This window comes from Balaenoptera borealis (assembly GCF_965194805.1).
Source record: "Balaenoptera borealis genome assembly, chromosome: 4".
Lineage (NCBI taxonomy): Eukaryota > Metazoa > Chordata > Mammalia > Artiodactyla > Balaenopteridae > Balaenoptera > Balaenoptera borealis.
Genome location: NC_138861.1, coordinates 47,781,432 through 47,807,481, shown reverse-complemented (window position 1 = coordinate 47,807,481; position 26,050 = coordinate 47,781,432). Strand labels below are relative to the sequence as shown.

Genomic DNA, 26,050 nt, shown 5'->3' with positions numbered 1-26,050 from the left:
CTTCCCTGGTGGCGCAGTGGTTGAGAATCTGCCTGCTAATGCAGGGGACATGGGTTCGAGCCCTGGTCTGGGAAGATACCACATGCCGTGGAGCAACTGGGCCGTGAGCCACAACTACTGAGCCTGCGCGTCTGGAGCCTGTGCTCCGCAACAAGAGAGGCCGCGATAGTGAGAGGCCTGCCACCGCGATGAAGAGTGGCCCCCGCTTGCCACAACTAGAGAAAGTCCTCGCACAGAAACGAAGACCCAACATAGCCAAAAATTAATTAATAAATTAATTTTAAAAAAACAAACTAATTTATATAGGGGAAGTAGTGACTTTGAATCTTGCTCCCTCAAGATTAGAGTAAAAATAAGATTTACAAAAGAGTATGTATGTTTTGGTGAGAGGGGAGGGAAAAATTGTCTGTGGTACTAAGATGCAATGGAGTATCTATTTGGCAGGGTACTGTTTAATGTAATGCATCAGCCAAACTTCTGATGTTCAGAATCGTCCCTGAAATTAGCATCAGTTAAAATCCTGGATGCATTGGCAGCCGGCAGCTCAGCTCCGCCTGCCTGGGTCCCGCAGCTACAGCAAATTGGCAGTAAGGCTTACTTAGCAGTTACTAACAGGCTAACGGTACCACACAGCATGATTCCGCTTAGGTAAAGCAAACAAATACAAACTCTTGTGTTTCTATATGTACCACCCATGTATGTAATTGCGTAGAACAATATTTGAAAAGACACACATAAAACCATTAACATGTGTAATCTCTGTTTACACAGAGGGGATTGGAGGAGAGGCTGATGGATACTTTCATTCTATGGTTTGAATTTTTACTATAAGAAAGTAATCATGTATTTTTGCACAATTTTAGAACTTAAAATTAAGAAGGCAACACTGGGATGCCAACCTATGTAGAGAGAAATGTGAAGAACATACAGGAGAGTTTTTTTTTTTTAAATTAATTAATTAATTTGGCTGCGTTGGGTCTGCGTTGGGTCTGCGTTGGGTCTGCATTGCTGCCCACGGGCTTTCTCTAGTTGCAGTGAGCAGGGGCTACTCTTCCACGCTGTGTGCAGGCTTCTCATTGTGGTGGCTTCTCTTGTTGTAGAGCATGGGCTCTAGGTGCGCGGGCTTCAGTAGTTGTGGCTCTCGGGCTCTAGAGTGCAGGCTCAGTAGTTGTGGTGCACAGGCTTAGTTGCTCCACGGCATGTGGGATCTTCCTGGACCAGGGCTCGAACCCGTGTCCCCTGCCTTGGCAGGTGGATTCCTAACCACTGCACCACCAGGGAAGTCCCCATACAGGAGAGTTTACATCTTTTTTTTCTTTGAGGTTACGTCTTGTAACAAAGAAGCTCCCCGCAGAAAGTTGCCCTACCAGTTTCTTTAAGGGTCAATAATTTTATGAGTGATTCTATCTTTGTACCAAGTATCCTTGTCCTGGCTTATCTACAATTTCTTGCTGGACATTTCGCTTGGATATCTTGCCATTACTGACAACTTGGCAGGTCTAAAACCACACACATCCTCATCTACCTCATGTGACTTTCTTCTTTTTATCAATTCTGTCTCCATAGTCTCAGGCTGAAAACCTTAGGATATTTGACTACCTTACCTTCTTTGCCCCCATTTCAAATTAGTTATCATTCTTATTCCATCTTTGCCATTTGGCCATTCCTTTTCATTTATAGCACGCTATTCTACTTCAAGTTTTATCTTCTCGTGCATGAAATCTTGCAGTAGTTTCCCAACTAATCTCTCCTACCTGTCATTAATTTTGCACACCCATGCCAGATTAAAAGTCTTAACAGTAGAGTTTGTTTATTCTGCCTGCACACACACACACACACACACACACTCACACCCAGACATACTCCTCCAATACTTGACTATTACTCCACATAAAGCCTAACATCCATTCAAGGATCCCTAGGATCTGACATTAACATTAACATCTTGGCTTTTTCTTATTACCCCACCCTTGGAATCGTTTGTCTAAAATCTCCTTTACTGTCCACTGAACACGCTCTCTTTTCCTACTATGTGCCTTTCTCTTTCTTACATGCTCAAGTCAGCATTCATCTTATTTGTGAAGACTTTCTTGTCTGGTATTTTTGTTTAATTAATTTGGTTTAAACATTGAACTTATTTCTTGTATCTCAAGTTAGTTACAAATTTCTTAAAGGTAGAATCCTTGCCTTAAGCTTTTTCTTATTTATACCACTCCCTACTACCCACCTATCACAGTGTATTCATCAAAGAAATCATTCAGCAAATGTTGGCCGATTGACTGACTGAAATCAAAGAAAGTTTCTCTGTGTCTTCCTTATTTCCAGGGAGCATTGATTTTATGCTTCCAAAAGTAAAAAGAAATGAAAACTAACATATAGATGTAGTTTATAGCTGTTAAAATGAACATTGCATGAACTTGAATTAAAACGTATGTTTCTGGAGGTTAACTTTTTGGTTGATGTACACAATAAATCATGCCAGTTTGTTCATCCAACAGTATTGCTGTGGGCATAATATTTGCAGTACTTTCTAGGCCCTGAGGGTATGGCAGTGACTAATCAGACAAAATCCATGCTTTCATAGAGCTTACATTCCAAGGTAGAAGATAGAAAATAATTGAAAAAATAAGTAGAACACATAGTTTGTCAAGTTGTGATAAGAGCTTTGGGGAGACATAAATCAGGAAAGTTTAGGGAGTGCTGGGGGTGCAGAGGTAGCTGCAACCTGAAATAGGGCTGCCAGTATTTCCCCTATCTGGCATAGAAAAGGTTGATATAATACCTAAGTATAATACAATACAATTAAGATTGGCTTGAATCAGTTTGCCTCAGAAAATATGACCAGGAATATTTTTCTCATGATTTACTTTTAGTTGGCTTTTAACAAGGACTTCAAAATGGCAGCTTAGGTTCATTTTTAGTTCAATGAAGAATAGTTCTCATACATATGCAGCCTGGATTCAATCCTTTTCTTCGGTTGGATTATTACCAAGATCTTAACAAGAAAAACGAAATATAGATGCCTCAAGAATTGACTAACCACTTATATCCTGCATTAAACGTGCTCCTCTGCATCCAGAAGCTGATTTTTGGTACCAGATTAGGAATGAGAAAGGATTTCTTGGCAAAGTATCTTTACTTGCAAAAATAATTCCAAGACTTGGGCTGAGCTCAAATTTTAGGATTTATGTGGAAACTCAAGACTTATCTTTTCACATTACCATGTGATCAATTTGAACAAATAATACAAACTCCTAGAGGTTTGGTCTCAAAAGGTCTAGACTTTAAGAAGAATATTTTTCATCTTTCTCAGCCTGGTCCTTTATTAACGCATTCCTTTGACAGTGTTATACAGAAATACCTCTATTAATGAAAAAGACACATTTCAACCTCACACTTAGTTGTCAAAAATGTTGTGATTGAAATAATATAGAAGGCATTGGAATGTACTTTAGGAGGAAGGAGAATAGGGGATAGGGTATGAAGATATTATTTGGCTAAAATAATAGCATGAAATAATACCAGTATTACCCATTGTATTATAGTGTAATCCACTAATCATTCTAACTGATATTAGATAATTTCTAAGTTTGATTAGGGATGAAGAGAGGAGAGTGGAGTCCTGCTGATGGTGAGGGTCAGAGGTGATAGATATATCAACACCATAAGGAAAAAGTGAACACTGGGGAAAGGAGAATGGCAAAAAACCCCTTATTTCACAGTTTAGCTTAAGGTCCATGCTATTAACAGTCATCGGTGATGAACAAACAGACACTGTGGGTAGAAGAGTGTGTGTGTGTGTGTGTGTGTGTGTGTGTGTGTGTGCGTAACCTGAGATGAATGACACCAAGCTCATAATGCTTTGCATAATTTATCAAGAACTTTTACTTGCTTTTTCTTCTCCTGGCATTGCTGACTGTGTAGATAGATGTTTAGTTCCTAGATAATTCTATAATGAGGTATTACATCACCAGACTACATAAATAGATACCGTATAACTATATACAAGTAAAAATAGATTAAGTAAATTTCCTTTTGTTAAAAAAGCACAGAGAAACTGCTTACCTGATATACGTTAGTGTGAAGTCTATTTGGGGATACTGCCAACAGATTTCCAATTGAACTTTGCACTAAACAATTTGTTTTCATCTTTCCAGGAATCTCCAATACAGGAAAATGGGCAGCTGTGTTGTGCTGGATGTAAGGTTTGTATCTTAAAGGTTACAGAAACAAGGAAGCAACTTTTGTAAACTGGACTCAGAAATGAAGGATTCCTTCAATTAAAGATTTTCTACTGGTCTGAAGCAGAATCACATCACCCCCATTTAACACCACAAAGCCTGTAACAAATACCTTCGTGTATTGACAAGTCCGTTTGCTAAATAGCAGTCTCACAAGAATAATTTGAAATGCTTCATAATATATTACATACACTAAGCTGCTTCCAAATCAAAAGAATAAAAGCAAAAACCCTGATTTAAAGTTAGAAAAGCAAATCAAGTAATGCATTTTAGACTAACTCTTTAGGATAGAAACTAAGGCTTTTTAGAAGGTCTCCACCTTCTTTAATATGATTTTTTTTTTTTCTTCTTTGCCACACAGCTTGAGGGATCTTAGTTCCCTGACCAGGGACTGAAGCTGGTCCTAATCACTGGACACCCAGGGAATTCCCTAATATCCCATTTTGAATGACTGATGCTTTTCATCGTTGCTACCTTTACACTGGATGGAATCACAAAACAGACTCTTACCATTTTATATATTCTTTGGTGAAATTGTCTTTTCTTTACAGGAGCAATTCTCAGGTCCCAGATTCTTGCCATGTGATATGTTTGTGCTTGCCATGTCATGTCATTAGTTCTACTGCACCATCTGATTTTGACTCAATCTAAGTAATTTTTGCTACCAGCTACTGTCACAGACTTGTTCCTCTGCATGGTTGCATCTTCTTCACCAGTGATATATTCCAGCTACTTACCTTAGCTTTAGGTTATGGTTACTAATACAGCCAAGGAATTGTTCTATTTCAACAGTATAACAAATGAATGGACTTCTGTAATATCTCATCCCTCTTTGGGGGAGTGAAGAGCTCATCTAAAGAAGAATTGGTAGGTGGTCGGAGCTAATAACCTGAACAGGGAGAGGTCAAACACCTCAGCATGGCTAGTTAGTTCTTAGGCCAATGGAAATGGAGACAGGAAGTCCTTGGTGGCCTTGGGTAGCTACTCCTAATCTTTTACTTCATAATATGGTGAAACTGACATACAAAGGAAGACATATTAAACGTCTTTTCCCCACAGATGGATTTGTGTTCATCCTATCAAGGTTTTTTGTTTATTTTTCTTGTGTTTGGTGAGACAGGGTTAACTGTTGAGGCTATATCTGGCCAAGGGCCAGTTTTGTGAAGTTACTTGGCCCACACAAAGATGAAAATGGAAACTCTGGCCTCATAAATTGCTACTGCTCTTAAGCAGGTCTGCCTATGTCTGAAAGCCAAAGGTCCCATCACTGTCTTTTCAGAAAACAACAAAGGTTCAGTGTAAATTAACATTTTCAAATTGCTTAAAGATTCACAGATGAGATGTTGAGCTGTGGACCTAGTTCTTCCTCTTCTCTGCATGGAGTGGGGTCAGGGCAGAGAATTGAATTAGGAAAACGAATGTCTTCAAATCTACCTGGTGGCCACCACACTAGGATACCAGAGCTTGTGGGGCTGATATTTAACTCCTAGCAAGGTTGAGGGTAAAAAAGTACCCTTTCCCAGGCCTACAAATTTAGGGATGTGTGTGAAAAAGAGAAAGTTTGAGTAGACATTTAGCATGCTAGCTGAACTGGATCCCTTAAGAAGCAGAGAATTGTACCAGCCAAAACTAATCCAGGGGAGGATGTGAAAGGGGCTATGGTTTGGAGTTGTGTGCCTATTTGTCAGACTGACATAGCCTCACTTTTCAGTATTCACTTGCACCTATAACACTATTTGGGGTGGGAAGACACAAAAGCATTAGAAGAATTTTATGTTTTTGTTTTGTTTTGTCCTGAAAGATCTCCTGAAATGGCTGATTGAACAGTCCTGCTCACTCTGCTTGCATGCAGAAGAAGGAGGTCAGGCCAAAGGATTGATCAAACCTAAGTTAGTGCGTATCTCTTGGGTTTAGCACTTAACCTCAATTCCTAGCTGAGTCAAGTATAACTGATGGTCATGGAAATATGCAGACATAATGAAAGCAATGAACATTTATTAAGTGTTTCCCTTATACACTTAGTGCTATATGCTTTACTTTTTTTATTTTTTATTTTTTAAATTTTATTTATTTTTGGCTGCATTGGGTCTTTGTTGCTGCCCGTGGGCTTTTTCTAGTTGAGGCGAGCGAGGGGCGGGGGGGGGAACTACTCTTCGTTGTGGTGCACGGGTTTCTCATTGTGGTGGCTTCTCTTGTTGTGGAGCATGAGCTCTAGGGCGTGTGGGCTTCAGTAGTTGTGGCGTGTGGGCTCAGTAGTTGTGGCGCATGGGTTTAGCTGCTCTGTGGCATGTGGGATCTTCCTAGATCAGGGATCGAACCCATGTCCCCCCTGCATCGGCAGGCAGATTCTTAACCACTGCACCACCAGGGAAGTCCGCTATATGTTTTAAATAGATTATTTAATTCTTACAATGACCTTATAAAGTAGGAAGTTTTATTATGGATCTGAACAAAATCACCACTAACACTTGAGGAATAACTCAATCATGTATGCGCTCCTCATGGTGGGTCAATAATGCCAGGAGGTTATGGAAGGGTGAGTTCATGCTAAGGCTTACTAGATACAGCCTTTTCCTGGATCACGTCAGTAGGCTACCAAGACATTTCTCCTACTTCACTACTGCTCCCTTTTCTGTCTCCTTTGCTGAATCCTCCTTATCTTATTGTTTTAGTGTTGGAGTGCCCCAGGGCTCACTTCTTGGTCTCTTCTTTACTCTAGTTACATTATCTAGTTGATCTCAACCAGTCCTTAAATACCACCTGTATGTTGCCCACCCACACATTTATGTCCACCCCAGATACCTAATTGTCTACACCTATCTTCACATGGATGTTTAACAGACATCTCAGAAGTAACCATGTCTAAATCAGAACTGACAAATATGCTCCTTGCCCCACCAAATCTGTTTCTTCTCTATTTCCTCAATCTCAGTAAATGTCAACTCCACTCTCCCAAGAGCCCAGACCAAAACCCTTGAGATCATCTTTCACTCTAGTCTTTCTCTTATATCTAATCTATCAGCAACTCTCCTCTGCTATATCTTCTCTCCATCACTCTGATCATCACAGCCAGGCAACTCCTTGTTTGCTTTCTTGCTTCCCTACATCTATGGCTCATATAGCAACATAAAAATCAGTTTTTATTATGAACCTTTTAAAACATACACATAAATACACATAAATGACTACCCCCATGCACTCATCACTCAGCATCAAAAATTAACATTTTGCCCATCTTCTTTCTTCTATTCCCTACCCTCCCTTTTTTTGAGGAGGATTTTAAAACAAATCCCAGCAAAGTCATCCTTTTAATGATCAGGTCACGTTGCTCACAACTTTTCATTGTTCCTCTTCTCAGTAAAAGCCAAAACCTTTTTGATGGCCTACCACGCCTGTGTGATCTGTCACTATTCCCCTGACACCAATTCCTCCAACTGTCTCCTGTCCTGACTCTGCTTCAGTTACCGCAGAGGTTCTTAAACCTTAGCGGGCACCAGGACCCTCTGGAGGGCTTGTCACAGCACAGGCTGCTGGGCCTCAACCCCAGAACTTCTGATTGAGATCTGAAGTGGGCCTCGAGAATTTGCATTTCTAACAAGTTCCCAGATGCTACCGCTGCCCAGCGGCATACTTGGGGAACCATCAGCCACACTGTACTCTTCCCGCTCTTCGATGGCCAGGAGTCTCTGCACTGCTCTTCCCTCTGCCCTGAGAACTCTGATTTACTCAAGATTCGCTTTCTTCCATCGCTTTTAAATGACATGTTTTGAGAGGCCTTCCTTGACTACCATTTAGCATCCTGTCTCCTCGCCTTGATTATTTGGTATTTTCACGGCAGGCATCGTCGTTTTTGTTTCCCTTGTCACGTCCAGATGGACAGGTGCGCAGACACGGAGACCTGGTTTTGCTCCGCATCCCATCCCAGCGCCGAGACCTCGCCCAGCAGGTGCAACAAGCGGATCACAGCCTGAGCAGGGAGGCTCCAGTTCCTGCTTGGGACCCTCGACAGGCGAGTCATTTCTTCTTGCCTCAGTTTCACTATCCGTAGAGGAAGGATCGGCTACGCCCACCCCTCCCGCCTCCCTGGGTGCAGGCTGGGAAAGGACAGAGCGAGCGCGCCTGTGGAGCGGGACAGTCAGGGAACGCGGAGCGGAGGGACGCCGCGCTTTCCGGTGAGACCGCACCCTTACGTCTCCAGCTCCAGCGTCTGGGCCGGCGGACACACCCCGTACTTCGCGGTTGCAGGAAGGGGCGGTGCGGGGCGGGGTCTCGAGGGCCCGTCACACCCGGAAGTGCCCGCCTGCAGCCCCGCCCCCAGGAGCGCCGGCAGGCTGAGCGAGCCCGCCGAGCGAGGCTGGCGGAGCTGGGCCACCTCGGGGGCGGGTGCGGGTGCGGCGCGAGTGCGGGGCGGCGGGCGGGCGCCCGGGCGGATGGGACGCGGCGCGGCGGGCGGGCGGGGCAGGCGTCCGCAGCTGGAATGGTGCTGGCGGCGGCGGGCGCCCGCGAGCTGAAGCCTGAGAGGAGCCGCCATGGAGACGCCGCCGCGGCCTCCCGCGTGAGTGAGCTGACGGGCGGCGGGCGGGGCCGCTGCGGCCGGGTAGGGCCGGCGGCGGGCCGGGCGGCGGGCGGAACGCAGCCTGGCTGGCGGGCGGGGCGTCACCGCGCGGTGTGTGGGGAGGGTCCTCCGCCGGTGAGCGGGAGTCTCGGGAGGGCCGAGCATCCGCGGGATGGAGACACAGGATGCGCGCGAGGCCGTCGGAAAAGGAAGCTGCAAAGTACAGACGCCGGTGCCGAGAGGAATTCCACTCAGCTTGCTTGCTTCTCCGAATTCCTAGCAAAATTCTGTCTGAGGAGCTTGCACATCACTCGGAACGAGCCGAGCCGCGGCTGTACAGGGCATGTGACCTCTTTTACCTGGCACTGCAGAAAATCGTATCCAGAAATCACAGCATCTTCTGTTTCTTTGGCACCCTGGGCGAATTAGTTAGTGTACGACCTGTCAGGCACAGGTGTCTTTTTCCTTGGTACCCAAGTACAGTCAAGACCACCTGCGACAAAATTGCTTCCAGAAATAAGCTGAACAATTATGTGGGAGACATTGAAAATATTGCATTATTCAATACAAGTTTTTTTTTTTTTTAAGCATTTTGTTAAAAGTGGACTATAAATCCCCAGGAATTTTGAACATTTCAATTTTGATTTGCTTTCCTTAGTTTAACCTTTATGAAGTAACAAGAGCCCTTTGAATCTGACTTTTCAAACCGCCAGAAAAATCTCATTCTAAGAACCGTGTACCTTTTCATGACAGCTCATTCTTGGAGCTTTATTGTTTTTCACTTAGATTTGGCCAGCTCCACTCCAGGGCAGTTGTATCACACCAGCCTCTTGTGGCTATTTGGCAGAATACCAGCCAAAATATAAATATTTGGCTTGGGCTGAAAATTTTTTTGATGTTGAGTCTTTTTAGGAGCGCTAATAGGATTCTGGCACTTTTTAAAAGTGCCTTACAGAAATTTTAGCTTGAGTGGAACAGGTCATGGAAATCTAAGGAGTACCTACGACTCTTGAATTGACCCTCCTGGGCTGGTAGGAATAAGAGCTCAGTTGCTTGGTGATGGCTGTCACTTTGTAGACTTTGTCATCTGGTCATGTTCTTCAACAGGTTCGGGAAGGCTCCTGAACCTCTAGGAGACATGATGGTGGATTGTTAGCATCATGTGTGAGCACAGCATCAGTACATGAGTTCTGCCCAGGCTCAGAGGCACGCAAGGCAGGAAATGCTACTTGTCTATAGACAACACATAGTATAGAGGATATCCCACATAGGATGATATTTGTCGTAAACCCGCCCCCTTTATATCAGTTCCCTGCAGTCCCTGTTTTGCTTCTGGAGCAGAGGGCACTAAAGGAAAGAAAAGGGGGGACCTTAGAATGAAGGTGAGAAAAGGGTGTGGAAAAGTAGGCTCTGGAGGGAGGGAGGAGAGAGATTAAAAATCATTTAAATAGAGATAATTAAAATGAAATAAATGTGTGCATGCAAATATTGATAAACTGAATCTAAGACATCAACTAATCAGAATTTTGGTGTTCAGCACAGTTCTTTGCTATTGAGATTTCATCAGTAGTGCTGGAACAATGAGAGGCTGAGATGTAATGGAAAGCCTGAATGCCAACAGGGATGAAAGAATAGTTAAAGAAAACCAAAACCCAAAAAACTCTGTTCAGCCATGGGTGGCTGAAGTTGGTGAGACTTTTGTTTCTGTTCATTTAATGGTAAATACAAATAGGTTTTGTTTTCATTTGGTCTATCTAGGAGTAGCCCTAATTCCAGAACTATAGTGTTTTTTTTACCTTTCTGTGCATCAGAAGAGTTTTTCTTCCCACCCCTTGGCCTATTTGCCTCTACTCCCAATAATTTTGTTTTTTCCTTCCACACTGAATCATGGGTGCTGGATTTGAGAAATGGCAGTTCTTGGGGAAGGAGCTTTGTCAGGCCTCGCTGTGCTAAAGCTTAGCTAGGTCAGAGACCAGTGCAAGTTATTGGGCAGGCTCAGCTTTTCATAAGGTTAGATTTTTAGCTTGAGCTTAAAGGCAAAGAAAGTTGTTTGAGGTGGACTTAAAGTGCCTTGGATGATGTGGTTGGAAGCAGGGACTCAGATCCTCTTTGCATAAATGTCTGTTTATTAATTCATTCCTTCTGCAAATGTTTGCATGCTGGTCTCTCCCTGGCACTGAGTGTGATACTTTTGCTTGCCCTTCTCTTTTAACAGCCAGTTTTGCATCATTTTCAAATCCCACCTTGCTCCCTTTCAGCCTGTTAGACATTGTCTTGGAGGGATGGAGGTGACTACGTCCAGGCTCCCTAGTTCCTTCCGATGGGCTTGTTGAGATTAGGTTTTTAAAATTTCTTCTGCTCTTTCTACTCCTTGCCTTCACGTTCTTCTCATCCTTTTTGATTCTCATGTTGATTGTCGTGGGCTTTATATCTCTATTATTTTTTGCATCCTTGAGTGTATGTGGCTTTTAGATTCTCCTGCATTTTCGGGTCTGGGTGATATTAAGACCATGGGACATTTATTTGCCTGATTGAACCTGAAAAGTGTTCAATTAAAATTATATGTAGGTTAGCAAAGGAGTTGTCTCAGGCAATAAACTGAGATGTGTGAAAGGAATTGTAAACTGATCAGCCCTGACCTCAGGAATGTTTTATACATTCTAGCTTTTATAGTTATTTTTGTAAAGGATTTTCATAATTACTAAGTTGAAGAAAGACTGTGAGTATAGGACAGAGTGCATCCCTTTGACCTCACTGAAAAGTTTTCTTGGCCTTCATTTTCCTACTGGCCCTCTTTCACAAGTTGGCTTTCTCCCTGCAGACCTTGCTTTTTTGCTTTTCCAAACATGCCTCAGATATACAGCCATGTCTTTTTTCAGTGGATTCCACGTCACTGGAAGCTCTTGAGCGTTAGAGATGTTCAGCATAGGCAGACAAACATCTTATTGACTGTATTCTAAGGGATTTAGGCAGCAGAAAATTAGTTGGATTAGAGCAGAGATTCTCATGTTTTTGGATTTCACTGACTGTAAAATTTAAAAAAAAACTGAAGTCCAACATAGAATTGCTAAGTTTTGCCAAGTTAAAAAAAAAAAAAGATAAAATTATCAACTATCATCATCTTTTTGTAAAAGAAAGGACATTTTAGTGCCCCTCCCCAAATACAGCGAAGTACGTAATCTCAGGCCAAAGGATAGTTCTTAAATTGAATACATTTAGTTTTATGAAAACTTACTACATTGTCCTCATTTTGTCACAGATCAATAAAAAGTTCATTGAAACCTGATGTTTGCGATCCACTGGACCAGATGACCTTTAATGTTCATTCTAATTCTAAGATTTAATTACTATGAATTTGGAACCTTGGCATGGGTTATCCCAGTAGTCATTTGTTTGCCTTTTATAACCCTTTGGAATGTATTCTTGTTTTTTGTTTAGTCCTAAGTGTAAATTGGGCATCTCTCAGATCATAGGTGAATCTCCTTAATGATAGACAGAGACGTTTAAAATATTCAGGAACGATAATGGCCCACAAGGTGATGTTGAAAGAAGACGTGTGCATCAACATGTGCTGAAGTGTCATATATAAGGAAAATTTTGAGGTGCATTTGGGAACTTGAGAAGTGGATTCTGAAAATAGGTAGCATTTATGTAGTAGTCTCTGATTCTGGGAAATCACTCCTCCCCCTCCCACCAAATAGTCCTAAACCTCTTGTTTCTAATTTACATTTTCTTATGCACATAGTAGGCATCAATAAATATTAGTAAGTGTGCTTTTGTGAAGGTGATTGTACATCTACTCAGCTGTGGTTGCTACGGAACTGCACAAAGAGTGTTTATGAAAGCAAGTGAAATTCTTAAGATCAGGCGGAAAGTTCTTTCAAGGTGATACAGAGAATGGAAATTGCCTTTCAGATGCTCTTCTATAGAATTCTACCAAATTCCAGATGTATTTATAATGAGGGAGTTCAGGTTTTTTATTCATATTTATTGGGTGCCTTCGGTGACCAGGCTTTGGTAATATCTCAGAAACCAAAACAAAGTCCTTTTCCTCATGGTTGAAACTGACAGTAAACAAATACATGATACAGTTACTGTAGTGGGTGGGTCTGTGTACTTTGTGTTGTATGCTTTTCTGTCTCGAATTTCAGGCTATGGGCATTTGCTAAAGTATTTTTTGACCAGTTCTTTTCACTAATCCTGCCTTGAAAAACATGCCCTTGCCATGACACTACTTTTTCTTGGTTTCCTGCTCTAGTTTTTAGGTTGTTAAAGGTGATTTACTTTATTTATTTTATTACTTTATCTCATTTAATCTTGTCAACAACCTACCTTATTAAGTGTAGGTCTCTTATTATTATTAGTTTTCAGAGGTTAAGTTACATTTCCAAGCTTATCAAGTAGAGGAGAAACTGGGACTCTAATCTCTCTCTGTTGATCACTTTTTTGGCTTACATGGCTTTTGTTCGTTGGCAGTAGCTGTTTCTCCCAGATGCAGGCCTTGGCCAGTTTTCTTTTCAGTCGACTATTAATCACTAAGTTGTGGCTCCATCTGTATCTTAAGCCTGGGCTCTAGATCTGTGCCTCAGTTTTGAATTTTGAGCTTCTTACGGAACACCTACCCTTAGCGCATACATCAGATTCAACATGTCTAAAACTGAGTTTTCATAATCTTTGTTCTCAAACTGACTTCCCTTTATAGCATCTCCACTTACTCAGTGGAATAATCATTCTTCTGGTCCTGGATACACAAAGCCTTGGAATGGTCTTTGATTTCTTTTTCTTTCATCATCCTCCACATTTTATCAGCTCCCAGGAACTGTACAGTGTTGGTTTCAAGTGTCCATTCTGATTGCTGATACTCTGATGATACTCAAGGTTTCATCCCTTGATACCTGGATTATTTCTCCTGTTGAACTCTTAGGTATTCTCTCATCACCTTTCAGTCCACCTATTGTTTTGACACCACCGCCCCCCCCCCCCAACATCGAGTCAAGTCAAACACTTAACAAAACCAGATATCAGCCAGGAAGTCTCAGCCCTCCATCATTTTGGCCTTATCTTGTATGTTCAAAATCATTATGTGCCTTAACCTCCCAAGGTAAATTATACCTTATCACAAGCCGGGAGTCTCCAGCCTTTTCCTATCCTGTCCTCAGTTAAAACAACTTAGAATCCCTCCAAGGCCCAGTTGGAGCCCCATCCCCTTCACAAAGTCTTCCTTGTATACATCAACTCATTCTAGCTCCTCTTTGCAATTCCTATACTATTTATAATTGGTAGCGCATAATCTTGCACTTGTGTACGGACTTCTTGCCATTCCCTGGTGGTTTCCAAAGTGCCTCCTCACTTGGCTGGTAACTGGAGAAGGTTTCTGTGTTCAGCATCCTAATCGCTCACCCTGCTTAGTATAGGGCAGCAGTGGGCTAGGCAGTGCTTACCTACTTGATTTATTAACAGTGGTGGTGGTCTGGAGTATTGCCAATAACTTTTAATTTAGTGTTGCAATTAAAAATGAAGAAGGCCAAGAAAATCCATAAAAATGTATCTCCATGTTCAGTTTAGCTCCTAACCCCAACATTTTTCTTCTTAACTCTGTGTTTACATTCACATAGTGTTTAGTGCTTATACAGCTCCTGAGGCAAGTAGGTGAGGTGTCACTATCTTTGACTTTCATATTACATTTACTATTAGACAGATCTGTGGAATAACAAAAACCTTATTTTATAAGTACACAGTCTGAAGCCCAGAGAGGCTAAGGGACTAATCCAAGGTCACTTGGTTAGTATCTGCAGGCTAGGACTGCAGTTCATGTCTTCCGGCTGATTTTGCTCCTCTTCCAGTGCCTTTTCATTAAATGCTGGAAAATGTAGCCCAGTCAACTGAATATGCCAAGTCATAGTGCTGCCCCCTTACCAGCCAAGTGATGGTAATAGGAAAAGTGGCAAAAGAAAGGTCAGAAATGAGAGTGATAAAAGACATGGAAATGTTTGAAATGGATCATCAACCTTCTCCTCCCTATTTTAGCACCTCACAGATATCCCACTCTGACAATGCTGTGTTAATTGTTTATAACATGCTTTAAAATAAGACTGATCTTGCATAAGACATGCTTTTACCCTAGTCGCTTTCCTGGTAGTAGTCACTATCAGGGACAAAAAGTGCCAGGTTGTCCTCTGTTTGTCACGTAGGTGAGAGGGAGCGGGGTTGAACTGAAGCAGAGCATTTTACAGCTCTCTTGTTCTAGGATCAGAGAGCTTCCTCACCTCTGCACCTCAGAGTCCCAGCTACCTCCTCCTGCCGGTGTTTCTCTCGAAGGCCACGTCCTGGTCCTGGGGGAGGACAGGGCAAAGGCCCTCCCTCCATCCTCCGGAAAGTTCAGCATTCCGCTTTAAGTGCTAAGCCGTTTTAGGAAAATTGGGCATGGCCAGCTTTTCTAGACTTTTCCTTTCCAGCTCTGGGAAATTGGAAACATAACTTTTAGCAATACATGTACTATACTAATATATTCAGTGGCATTGTTATGATGTAGTCTGTATGGTGTTCTGTGACTGGATAGGAGGTTTTTTCTCACAAGGTGCTGGTGCTTCATATTCAGTTCTAAGGGTCTGTGTACTGAAGGTCTAATTCAAGTTCTTACATGTCTGTAGGGCAGACATTAACATTATTTGGTAATATGACCATATGTTCATTGATTACAGTTAGTCTGCTGGGTCTGTACCTAATAAAAGTGTAAATTCCAAGCACTTGAAAAAAATTTGCAGAGCAGGTCTTTTTGCATGTAGCTAATTGCAAAAACTGAAAGCACAACTCTGCCACAAACCAAAAATGTTTCCAGTGGAGAAAGCCTCCCACTTTTACAACCTCTAAGTAATACGGTGGTTATTTGGGTGAGGTGAAGGATGTGAGTGTATTTTGTTAGGAAACTGTAGAGTGGCATAACAAGTATTAAAGTATGAGTTATGGTTGAATCTCTACTTCTTATATCCTGGACTTGTTATTGGAGCAATGTTCTTATGGTAATCAGCTTCCAAATGCAAGTTTAGCTCGGAAGACAGCAGAGAAAATAGACGAGATATAAAGTAATGGAGAACTTCATAGCAGTATAGCATGGATGGTGACTTTGAAAACATCAGCTGCTGACGTGAACTTGGCAGAAATTTATAAGTGATGGTGGGTGATTCATTGCAAGCAGGGGAGTCTTGCAGCTTTTGAGGTGAACAGGCAAAGGGGAGAGTAGAGATGGTGGCCACCCAGGGGCTGAGTATTTGTCCTGAATGTGAAAATGTCTGGTCCCCTGTTAAATTTTTCAGCTGCATCATTCACATGACTTACAGCATTATTTCCACCAGAAAACCTTGAAAACATAAACAACCTCTATTTCCTAAAGTGTTCGTTCTCGATCTGAGATGATTGTCCTGTGGTAGGAGGTAAGTGGGTGGTGGGGCATATTACATCACCCTCTTTTTAAAAAAATCATACATAGCTGTCTTTCCCCCCTACTCCTGGAGATGCTGTCATTCTGGTATGCCTAGACCTGTAAAAAGGGCTTGCCTGAATCTTCACATGAAGAGGGATGGTTATGGGTAGTTTAGAAAAATTGCTTGGGTCATGTGGTCCTTCTGTCCCCTCCATCGGAAATCACTATTCCAGAACAAATAATATGCATCTAAAGAAAATGTATGTTATTTCTAAGATGTTCTCAGAATTTTTGTAGGAGGTTTAAACCTTTGGTTGGTTATGGAATCTTGACTGTTGGAAGGAGACAGCCCTTATTAGAGTCTTTGCCTCCTCTCTTGAGAATTCAGTTATTGGCAGTAGTGTGTTCTTAGGCAGAGTTAGAAAGTTACCCGGTCTGAGAAGCCAACCTTGCCTACAGCTGGGAATTTGTAGAAGAGTCAGTCGTGGAAGGAAGGCTTTCGGATTATCTATTAGCAGTGTTCTGGGATCCAAACCCTTGAACCCTCAATTATTGTAGAATATGTGTTGTAACAACAGGCTGTTGGGTAGTTTTAACACTGGTTATGGGATGTAGAGTTGGGGGAAAGACTTAACAAGTGAAAGAACCTTGAAAAAGTATCTCCTCCAGGTAGTTTAAAGAAGACGGTTCTCATATTGAGGAGCTTTTCTGGAAAAGACTAGCCCTTCGCTTCACAAGGGAAGCAGGGAGGTGTAACTGTACTTATGGTGTAACTTAAAAGGTAAACTTTTCCCTCCCACTTGGTTGCTTTCTAGTGGATGTTCATCTTCCACATCTGTAATTTTAGACATGATGTATCATTTTCTGTTACTCAGTTCTGCTTCTGAACGAGAGACCATCTGACACAAAACCATATAGGAATTAGAAAATTGTGGGAAGGACTTTAGTGTTGAAAATGTAGACCTGTGGCAGGGTGCTGCATTTGTAAGGGGCTCTCAGTACAGAGAACACTTAAAAGAATGCAGTGTTATTTCTTATTTATTCCTTTAAGCCTTCGAATGGAATCTTTTCTTTGCAGAGTTTCTGGAGTTTTAGAGAAGTGGGAGCTAAAAATATTTAGATTTAAGAAAGAAAGCAGCAGTATAAACATTGGTTGTTGTATGGTATCTGCCTTAAAGTTAATTCTTTAATGCAGGAAGTTTTAATTCCCAATTTCTTAAGCAAATATAAACTCTTGACTCTTAATGATATTCTTTGTAGGGCAGAGTTGCTTTTGTTTCCATTCTGAGCATTGAAAGGGCTTCTATGATAGTTTTGCCAGTCCTCGATATTATATTTTCCCTCTGTTGTAAACTTAAGTAATTAAATTTGAAGCAGATATAAATATCATTAACTTGCTACATATGTGGATATTCGGTGTTACGTGGTCAGAAAGTTTGTGTAGGTTGCATATATCTACATAATTTCCCCTTTTCCTACTGTTTTCTTAATGAAAAGGTGGTGGAAATGGCATTATGAGAATACGTCTTATACTAAAAAGTGTGTCCCCACTTCCCTCTGCCAGATCTGCATGTTCTTTCTTTCTTGGCTTCTAGCTCTTTTTCTTAGGCCGGGTGTAACTCATCCCTCAGTGTGTGTGCGCGTGCACACGCGGCCACAAGGAGTAGAGTGCACCATCCCATTCTCCCACTCCAGCTGTGGACTCACCCACTGGAGGCAGCAATGGCACTAATTCGTTTGTAAGGTCCCCTTAGAAACTCAGTTGGTGGGGTAGCAGCTCTGATGTCCACTTCTAGTGGGTGAGCCCTCAAAGGATCAGGTATCCCTCAATAAGTGTTGATTCTGGCGGAGGAGGAACGAGCAAGGATAACTTCTGTGGTTAATGCTGGGTTATCTTAATGTTCAAGTACCCGAGTTTCATGGCTTCATGTACCACATTTCTGTCTCCAGCTAGATTTTTTTCTCTCAAACTCTAGACTCCTGTAATCATCTGCCAATTTGAGAACATCTTCACTTGGAAGTCTGATATCTTAAAACCAACATGTGTAAAAACTGAGCTCTTGATCTTCCAACTTCCAGACTGGTTCTGTCTGCAGCTTCCTCCATTCAATTAATGGAAAGTCAATGCTTCTAGCTGCTCAGGCCAAAAAACTTGGAGTTACTTGGACTTCACTGACATGGCACTGTCAGTGCCATGGCACATGCCTTCTGTCAACAGATCTTATTAGCACTCCTTTAAAATATATCCAGAACTCAGACACTTCTCATCACTGCTCCTGCCTCCACTGCTGCTACGCTGTTCTGAGCCACTGTCATCTCCTCCTGCATTACCCTTCTCAGTAGCTTCCCTCTTTTCATCTTTGACCTATAGAGACTATTCTCAACCAGCAGCCAAAATGATCCTTTGAAAACATAAGTTGGGTTGTGTCACTGTTCTGCAGTACCTTGCCATTTCACTCAGGGTAAAAGCTAGTGTACCCAAATTGTTTTCTGCCTCAATCTCTTTATCTGTCATATGGGGATAATAATAGTAATTAGCTCACTCAGGGTAAAAGCTAGTGTCCTACATGATCTGTACTCCCCTCTCCAGCCCTGCTCTCATGTCCTGGAACACACGAGGTGCATACTGGCCTTTGCTCTCTAGTTATTCCTTCTGTCTGGGCCTTCTCCCACCTCCTGGTCCTCATTCCAATCTCAGTTCTCAATTTGGCCTGCCCTGATCACCCTGTTTAATACTGCAAGTTCCATCACTCCATCACCATCACCCCCATACTCCTGACTCTCTTTACCCGGCCCTCTTTCTTTTTTCCGTAGTTCTTAATTTCTAACGTGCCACTTACTCTACTGGTCTGTTGTGTGTATTGTCGATGCCCCCCGCCCCCGCCCGCCCCCCGACTCCAAGCTCCCTGAGGACAGGGATTTTTATTTTGTTTATTGATATATTCCTTGTGCCTAGAAGAGTGCTTGGTACATAGTTGGCACTCAAAAATTATTTGCTGAATTAATAAAATAATATTTGAAGAATGAATTATCTTTTCAGAAATGGGTCAGGAAAGGAAGAGGCGTGAAAAGAAATGGTGCAATAAATAATGATGTTTGCCTTTTGTTCTTCGTGTGATGTATATACAAGTATGATTTTTTTAGGCTTAATTTGGTATCCTAATTTATTAAACTTTAATAGCTTTATTAAGGTATAATTTACATACCATAAAATTCACCCATTATAATTGTGATCGTAGTAAATTTCTAGAGTTGTGCAACCATCTCCTCAAAAAGTTCCTTTTGTCCATCCATATGCAGTTAACCCTCCCCACAATGGCACCCTGATTTCATTTGTTAATTTTTTCGCCCCCAGATTTCGAAAGAATAATTTACACAGCAATACTAACATAGCTTTGTACTCTTAAAAATTACACATTTAAATATGAAATTAACTATCCATTGCTTAATGTAGGAAATGGTACCGAACATTAGTGAAAAGAACGGCCTTGAGGGTCAGACTAGCTGCACTCTTATCAGCTCTACCATTTACCCAAATTGTTTTCTGCCTCAATCTCTTTATCTATTATATGGGGATAATAATAGTAATTAGCTCACGGAGTTGTTGTGAGGATTAAACAAACAATGAAAGAAAATTTAGTACAGTGTCTGCCTTAAAGTTAATACTCAGTAAACAGTTAAAGTAGGTCCAAAGTATATGGGGTAAATAACCTTGCAGGTGGAGAACAAAATTCAAATCAGATTCTAAGCTTCTGAAGTGTGTGTAAAATACGACCCAGTTCCTGTCTTGGTTTGTAAATAGGCCCACTGCAGAATGTAAAAGCAGGTTAATTTCCAACAGAGAAAATCATTTCTCAGCATTTCTTCTGAAGGTGTCTGCTAAACCATGTTTACTGAATTTTCTGTTCCCATCTTTGAGAGAGCTTTGAAACCAGGGAGGTAATTATCTACTTTTTTGTTAAAACCACAGTGACCATCAGAAAGTGTTCTGAATTGTGTTTTAGTCTTGGGTTGAAAAATGCTGTGAGACTTCTTCTAAGTGGGTGGGGGAGAAGGGCATTCATTGTATCTCTTGTAGCCTGATAAGTCTGAACTAAACTATCTTTAATAAGATCTTTTTCTGTGTTTTGTTATTTTCTTTTATGTACAGATGCACAAAGCAGGGTCATCAGAAGCCTCTCGATTCAAAAGATGATAATACCGAAAAACACTGCCCGGTGACAGTGAATCCTTGGCATATGAAGAAAGCTTTTAAAGTCATGAATGAATTAAGAAGGTATTATTACGTTAACATACCTTTATTTTTCACCATAAAGTGAATATATTCCCCACCCCTCATTTTTGCTTTGTTTGATACAGAGAACATTTAAAGCTTTTTCTGCAAGTTTTTTAAAGGAAGGAAGAGAGCAAAAAATTTATCAGAAGTGTGAATGGTATAAGGCTGCTCTGTCCAATATGGTAGCCGGTAGCCACTAGCCACATGTGGCTAGTCTGAATTGAGGTGCTCTGTAAGTGGAAAATACGTAATGGATTTTCAAGACTAACTACCAAAAAAAAATGTTTATTAATAAGTTTTAAAAATAATACATTTTGAAATGATATTTATTATTCTAATATTGGCTATTTTGGGTTAAATAGAATTTTACTTAATTCTATTAAATTAATTTCACTTGTTTTTATTTTTAAATGGGATTACTAGAAAATTCTGACTTGCATTATATTTCTATTGGACTGGCTGGTCTAGGGTTTCTAACTTATCATTGCAAAGCATATGAAAACTTTTATTAAAATTTTTTTTATTGAATAGTTAATTTATAACATCATGTTAGTTTCAGGTGTACAACATAGAGACTCAACATTTTTATAGATTATACTCCATTTAAAGTCACCACAAAATAATGCGTATATATCCTTGTGGCCTATCCATTTTATACATAGTAGTTTGTACCTCTCAGTCAAATCCACTACCCCCATCCTGCCTATCCCCTTCTTCTCCCCACTGGTAACCACCTGTGAGTCTGTTTCTGTTTTGCTATATTCACTAGTTTGTTTTCTTTTTTAGATTCCACATATGAGTTATAACATAGAATATTTTTCTTTCTCTGACTTATTTCATTTAGCATAATACCCTCTAGGTCCATCCATGTTGTTGCCAATGGCAGAATCTCATTCTTTTTTATGGCTGAGTAGTATTCCATTGTGTATATATACCACATCTTCTTTATTCATTCAGCTGTTGATGGACACTTAGTTTGCTTCTACATCTTGGCTATTGTAAATAATGCTGCTCTGTACATTCAGATGTGTGTATATTTTCGAATTAGTGTTTTCATTTTCTTCAGATGTATACCCAGGATTAGAGTTACTGGTAGTTCTATTTTCAGTTTTTTGAGAAACCTCCATAGTGTTTTCTATAGTGGCTGTACCAAGTTATATTCCCACCAACAGTGTAAGAGTGTTTCCTTTTCTCCACATCTTTGTCAACATTTGTTATTTGTTGATTTTTTGATGATAGCCATTCTGACAGGTGTGAGGTGATATCTCATTATGGTTTTGATTTGCTTTTCTATGAAAATTACAGATGTTGAGCATCTTTTCATGTGTCTGGCCATTTGTATGTCTTCTTTGGAAAATGTCTCTTCAGGTCTTCTGCCCATTTTTTAATCAGATTGTGTTTTTGGTATTGAATTGTATGAACTGTTTGTGTATTTTGGATATTAACAGCTTATCAGACATATCATTTGCAAATATTTTCTCCCTTTAGTAGGTTGTCTTATCATTTTGTCAATGATTTCCTTTGCTGTGCAAAAGCTTTTAAGTATAATTAGATCCCATTTGTTTATTTTTGCTTGTGTTTGTTTTGCCTTAGGAGACAGACCAAAAAAAAATATTGCTATGATTTGTATCAAAGAGTGTTCTGCCTATGTTTTTTTCTAGGTGCTTTATGGTTTCGGGTCTCTATTTAGGTCTTTAATCCATTTTGAGTTTATTTTTGTATATGTTCTACTTTCATTCTTTACATGTAGCTGTTCAGTTTTCCCAGCACCACTTGTTGAAGAGACTGTCTTTTCTCCATTGTATATTCCTGCCTCCTTTGTTGTACATTAATTGACCATAGATGGGCAATTCTTTATTCTGTTCCACTGATCTATGTTTCTGTTTTTGTGCCAATACCATGCTGCCTTGATTATGGTACTTTTTAGTCAGGGAGTGTGATACCTCCAGCTTTGTTCTTTTTTTCTCAAGACTGCTTTGGCTGTGCAGGGTCTTGTGTGGTTCCATATAAATTTTAGGATTATTTGTTCTAGTTCTGTGAAAAATGTCATGGGTATTTTGATAGGGATTGCATTAAATTTATAGATTGCTTTGGGTAGTGTGGACATTTTAGCAATATTAATTCTTCTAATCTATGTACATGGGATATCTTTTCATTTCTTTGTATCATCTTCTTTTCCTTTGTCAATATTTTATATTTTCAGAATGTAGGTCTTTCACCTCCTTGGTTAAGTTTATTCTTAGGTATTTTATTTTTTTTGGTGCGATTTTGAATGGGATTGTTTTCTTACTTTCTCTGATAGTTCGTTATTAGTATATAGAAAAGCAACAGACTTCCATATATTAATTTTGTCTCCTGCAAATTTACTAAATTCATTTGTTAGTTTAATATTTTATTGGTGGAGACTGTTAGGGTTTTCTATATATAGTATCATGTCATCTGCAAGTTGTAACAGTTTTACTTCTTCCCTTCCAATTTAGATTCCTTTTTTCTCTTTCTTTTCTGATTGCTGTGGCTAGGACTTCCAATACTATGTTAAATAGAAGTGGCAAGAGTGAGCATCCTTGTCTTGTTCCTGATTTTAGAAGAAAAGCTTTCAGCTTTAATCGTTGAGTATTATGTTGGCTAACGATTTATCATAAATGGCCTTAATTATGTTGAGATATGTTTCCTCTGTACCCACTTTGGTGAGAGTTTTTATCATGAATGGATGTTGAATTTTGTTGAATACTTTTTTTGCATCTATTGAGGTGATCATGTGATTTTTATCCTTCCTTTTGTTAATGTGGTATATCACATTGATTGATTTATGGGTGTTGGACCATCCTTGCATCCCTGAAATAAATTCCACTTGATCGTGGTATATGATCCTATTTATATATTGTTGAATTCGGCTTGGTAATATTTTGTTGATGATTTTTGCATCTGTATTCATCAGATATATTGGCCTGTAATTTTCTTTTTTTGTAATATCTTTTTCTGGTTTTGGTATCAGGGTAATTAATGGTGGCCTTGTAGAATGAATTTGGGAGTGTTCAGTCCTCTTCAATTTTTTGGAATAGTTTGAGAAAGATAGGTATTAGCTCTCCTTTATATGTTTGGTAGAATTCCCCTGTGAAGCCATCCTGTCCTGGACTTTTGTTTGCTGCGAGTTTTTTTTTTATTACAGATTCAATTTCATTACTAGTGATTGGTCTGTTCAAATTGTCTGATTCTTCTTGATTCAGTCTTGGCTGTTTGTATGTTTCTGGAAATTTGTCCATTTCTACTAGGTTGTCTAATTTGTTAGCATATAACTGTAGTATTCTCTTATGGTTTTTTTGTATCTCTGTGGTATGGGTTGTTATTTCTCCTCTTTCAGTTTTTATTTTATTTGGGTCCTCTCTTCTTGCTGGTGAGCGTGGCTGAAAGTTTTATCAATTTTGTTTATCTTTTAAAAAAGCTCTTGGTTTCATTGTTTTTTATTTGCTTTTTTTTGTTTGTTTAGTCTCTGTTTTACTTATTTTCTCTTTGATCTTTATTATTTCCTCCCTTCTGCTGACTTTGGGCTTTGTTAGTTCTTTTTTTTAATTCCTTTAGATGTAGATTAGGTTGTTTGAGATTTTTCTTTTTTCTTGAGGAAGGCCTGTATCACTATAAATTTCCCTCTTAAAACTGCTTTTGCTGCATTCCATAGATTTTGGAAAGTTGTGTTTCCATTTTCATTTGTCTTGAGGTATTTTCTTATTTCCTCTTTGATTTCTTTATTGACCCATTGGGTTTTTTAGTAGCATGTTTAGTCTCCATGTGTTTGTGCTTTTTCCATTTTTCTTTTTGTATTTGATTTCTTGTTTCATACTGTTGTGGTTGGAAAAAATGCTTGATATAATTTGTGTCCTCTCACATTTGTTGAGACTTGTCTTGTGGCTTAGCATGTGATCTATCCTGGAGAACATTCCATGTGCACTTGAAAAGAAAGTACATTCTGCTGTTTTGGATGGAATGTCTTGTAGATATCTTCTAAGTCCAACTGGTCCAACATGGTATTTAAGACAACTGTTTCCTTATTGATATTTTGTCTGGATGATCTGTCCATTGATGTCAGTGGGGTGTTAAAGTCCCCTCCTATTATTGTATTATTGTCAACATCTCTCTTCATGTCTGTTAATATTTGCTTTATACATTTAGGTGCTCCTGTATTAGGTGCATATATGTTAATGAGTGTTATATCCTCTTCTTGTATTGATCTCTTTATTATTATATAATGTCCTTCTTTGTCTTTTGTTATAGACTTTGTTTTAAAGTCTGCTTTGTCTGATATGAGTATTTCTACTCCTGCTTTCTTGTCATTTCCATTTGCATGAAATATAAGAAAACTTTTAGACAGAGAAAAATGTAAATCTCTCTTTGGTGGTGGTGGTGGTAGTGTTAGTAATTTGGGGGAGTAGTGACCTGCCCATTGCTAAGGAATTCTCAAATATGTTAAGAGTCACTGCAATGAAAGAGTGACTTTAAAGGTTGATTGAAAAACGAGTAGCTTATTTTTAATTAAAAGACTAATGTATGTATTAGCAGGCTTGGTTTTATTTTCTTAGCATTTTGTGAAAGACATATATTTTCCCATCATTCTCTTTGTGAAAGTACATATATTTAAAAGCTTGGGCTAAGAAGGGAGTGACTTAAACTTTCCTTTAATCTCTCTATGCTATACCTTCCTGAAAGCCCATCCTTTTTTTTTGTTCCATCATTTGTTTGTTTCTTCTTTAATTAAAGACTCGGTAAATATTCATCTGCTGGGTGCTGGAGATACAATGGTAAGCCAGAACAGACATGGCTGCTACCCTCATGGGGCTTGTGATTGACTGCAGGAAGCAGGCATTAATCAAAGAATCACACAAATAATTTACTGTAAATTTTCATGGCAGTAACTGCTACAGGGAGGGCTATGAAGTTAGATAACAGTGGTCAGGGAAAGCTTCCCTGAGAAGATAAGAATAATTGTGCTGAGATCAAAAGGAAAAAATAAGTAAGGAAATGAAGTCAGGCATAGAGAATGGCAGTGTCCAAGTCTTGTGGTGGGAGTGAGCTAGCCTCCTGGAGGAGCTGAGGAGTAGCTGGAGTGCAGATGGCTGGGGGGTCATGGCAAGAGAGGAGGCTGAGTGAGTAGGTGAGGGCCAACATTCTTAGAGCCTTCTACATTTTGGTCTTTATCAGGAGTTGCCGTGGGAGAAGCCATTGGAGAGTTTTAAGCAGGGATGTGACATGATCAGATCAGATTTGTATTTTGAAAAGAACACACTGGCTGCTGGGTGGAGAGTGGATTGGAGAGAGAGCGATAAGAGAAAATTAAACTAAATAATGGATATTAGATTTGTTTCCTAGTGCTGCTCTGACATCAGTTTCAGTAAGTAGGTTTTCATTTAGTTTTTGGGAGAAAATATAGGTGGGATAATCCAGCAGGTCTGCCCATGCTGTTTCAGTTAATCTCGTTGCAAAAGTAGTTATTAGAATGTAAAATGCAGTGGTTATTAAGTGACACTGAAGGAAAAGTAAGAAAAATAGTTTGGTTATTTTGAGAC

At 40.1% G+C, this 26,050-nt stretch overlaps 1 protein-coding gene and 1 long non-coding RNA gene across 6 annotated transcripts in view; one reads left to right on the top strand and one right to left on the bottom strand.

Annotated features, from left to right (window-relative positions):
- The window catches only part of LOC309628314, an 882,984-nt gene that overhangs the window by 255,393 nt on the left and 601,541 nt on the right, over positions 1–26,050 (bottom strand). The gene's annotated exons all lie outside the window — the stretch shown is intronic.
- KLHL2 (kelch like family member 2) overlaps positions 8,530–26,050 on the top strand; it is a 126,030-nt gene continuing 108,509 nt past the window's right edge. For 4 of the 5 annotated variants that reach the window (XR_014244304.1, XR_014244305.1, XM_082391141.1 and 1 more), the window contains exons 1-2: positions 8,530–8,796; positions 20,367–20,492. Coding sequence is in view for 3 of the 5 variants with exons in the window: in XM_082391141.1 (XP_082247267.1) it covers positions 8,771–8,796; positions 20,367–20,492 (152 nt within the window). In the remaining 2 variants the exon portion in view is untranslated. The remainder of the gene's footprint in view (positions 8,797–20,366; positions 20,493–26,050) is intronic. The other variant, XM_082391139.1, reaches the window with a different exon arrangement.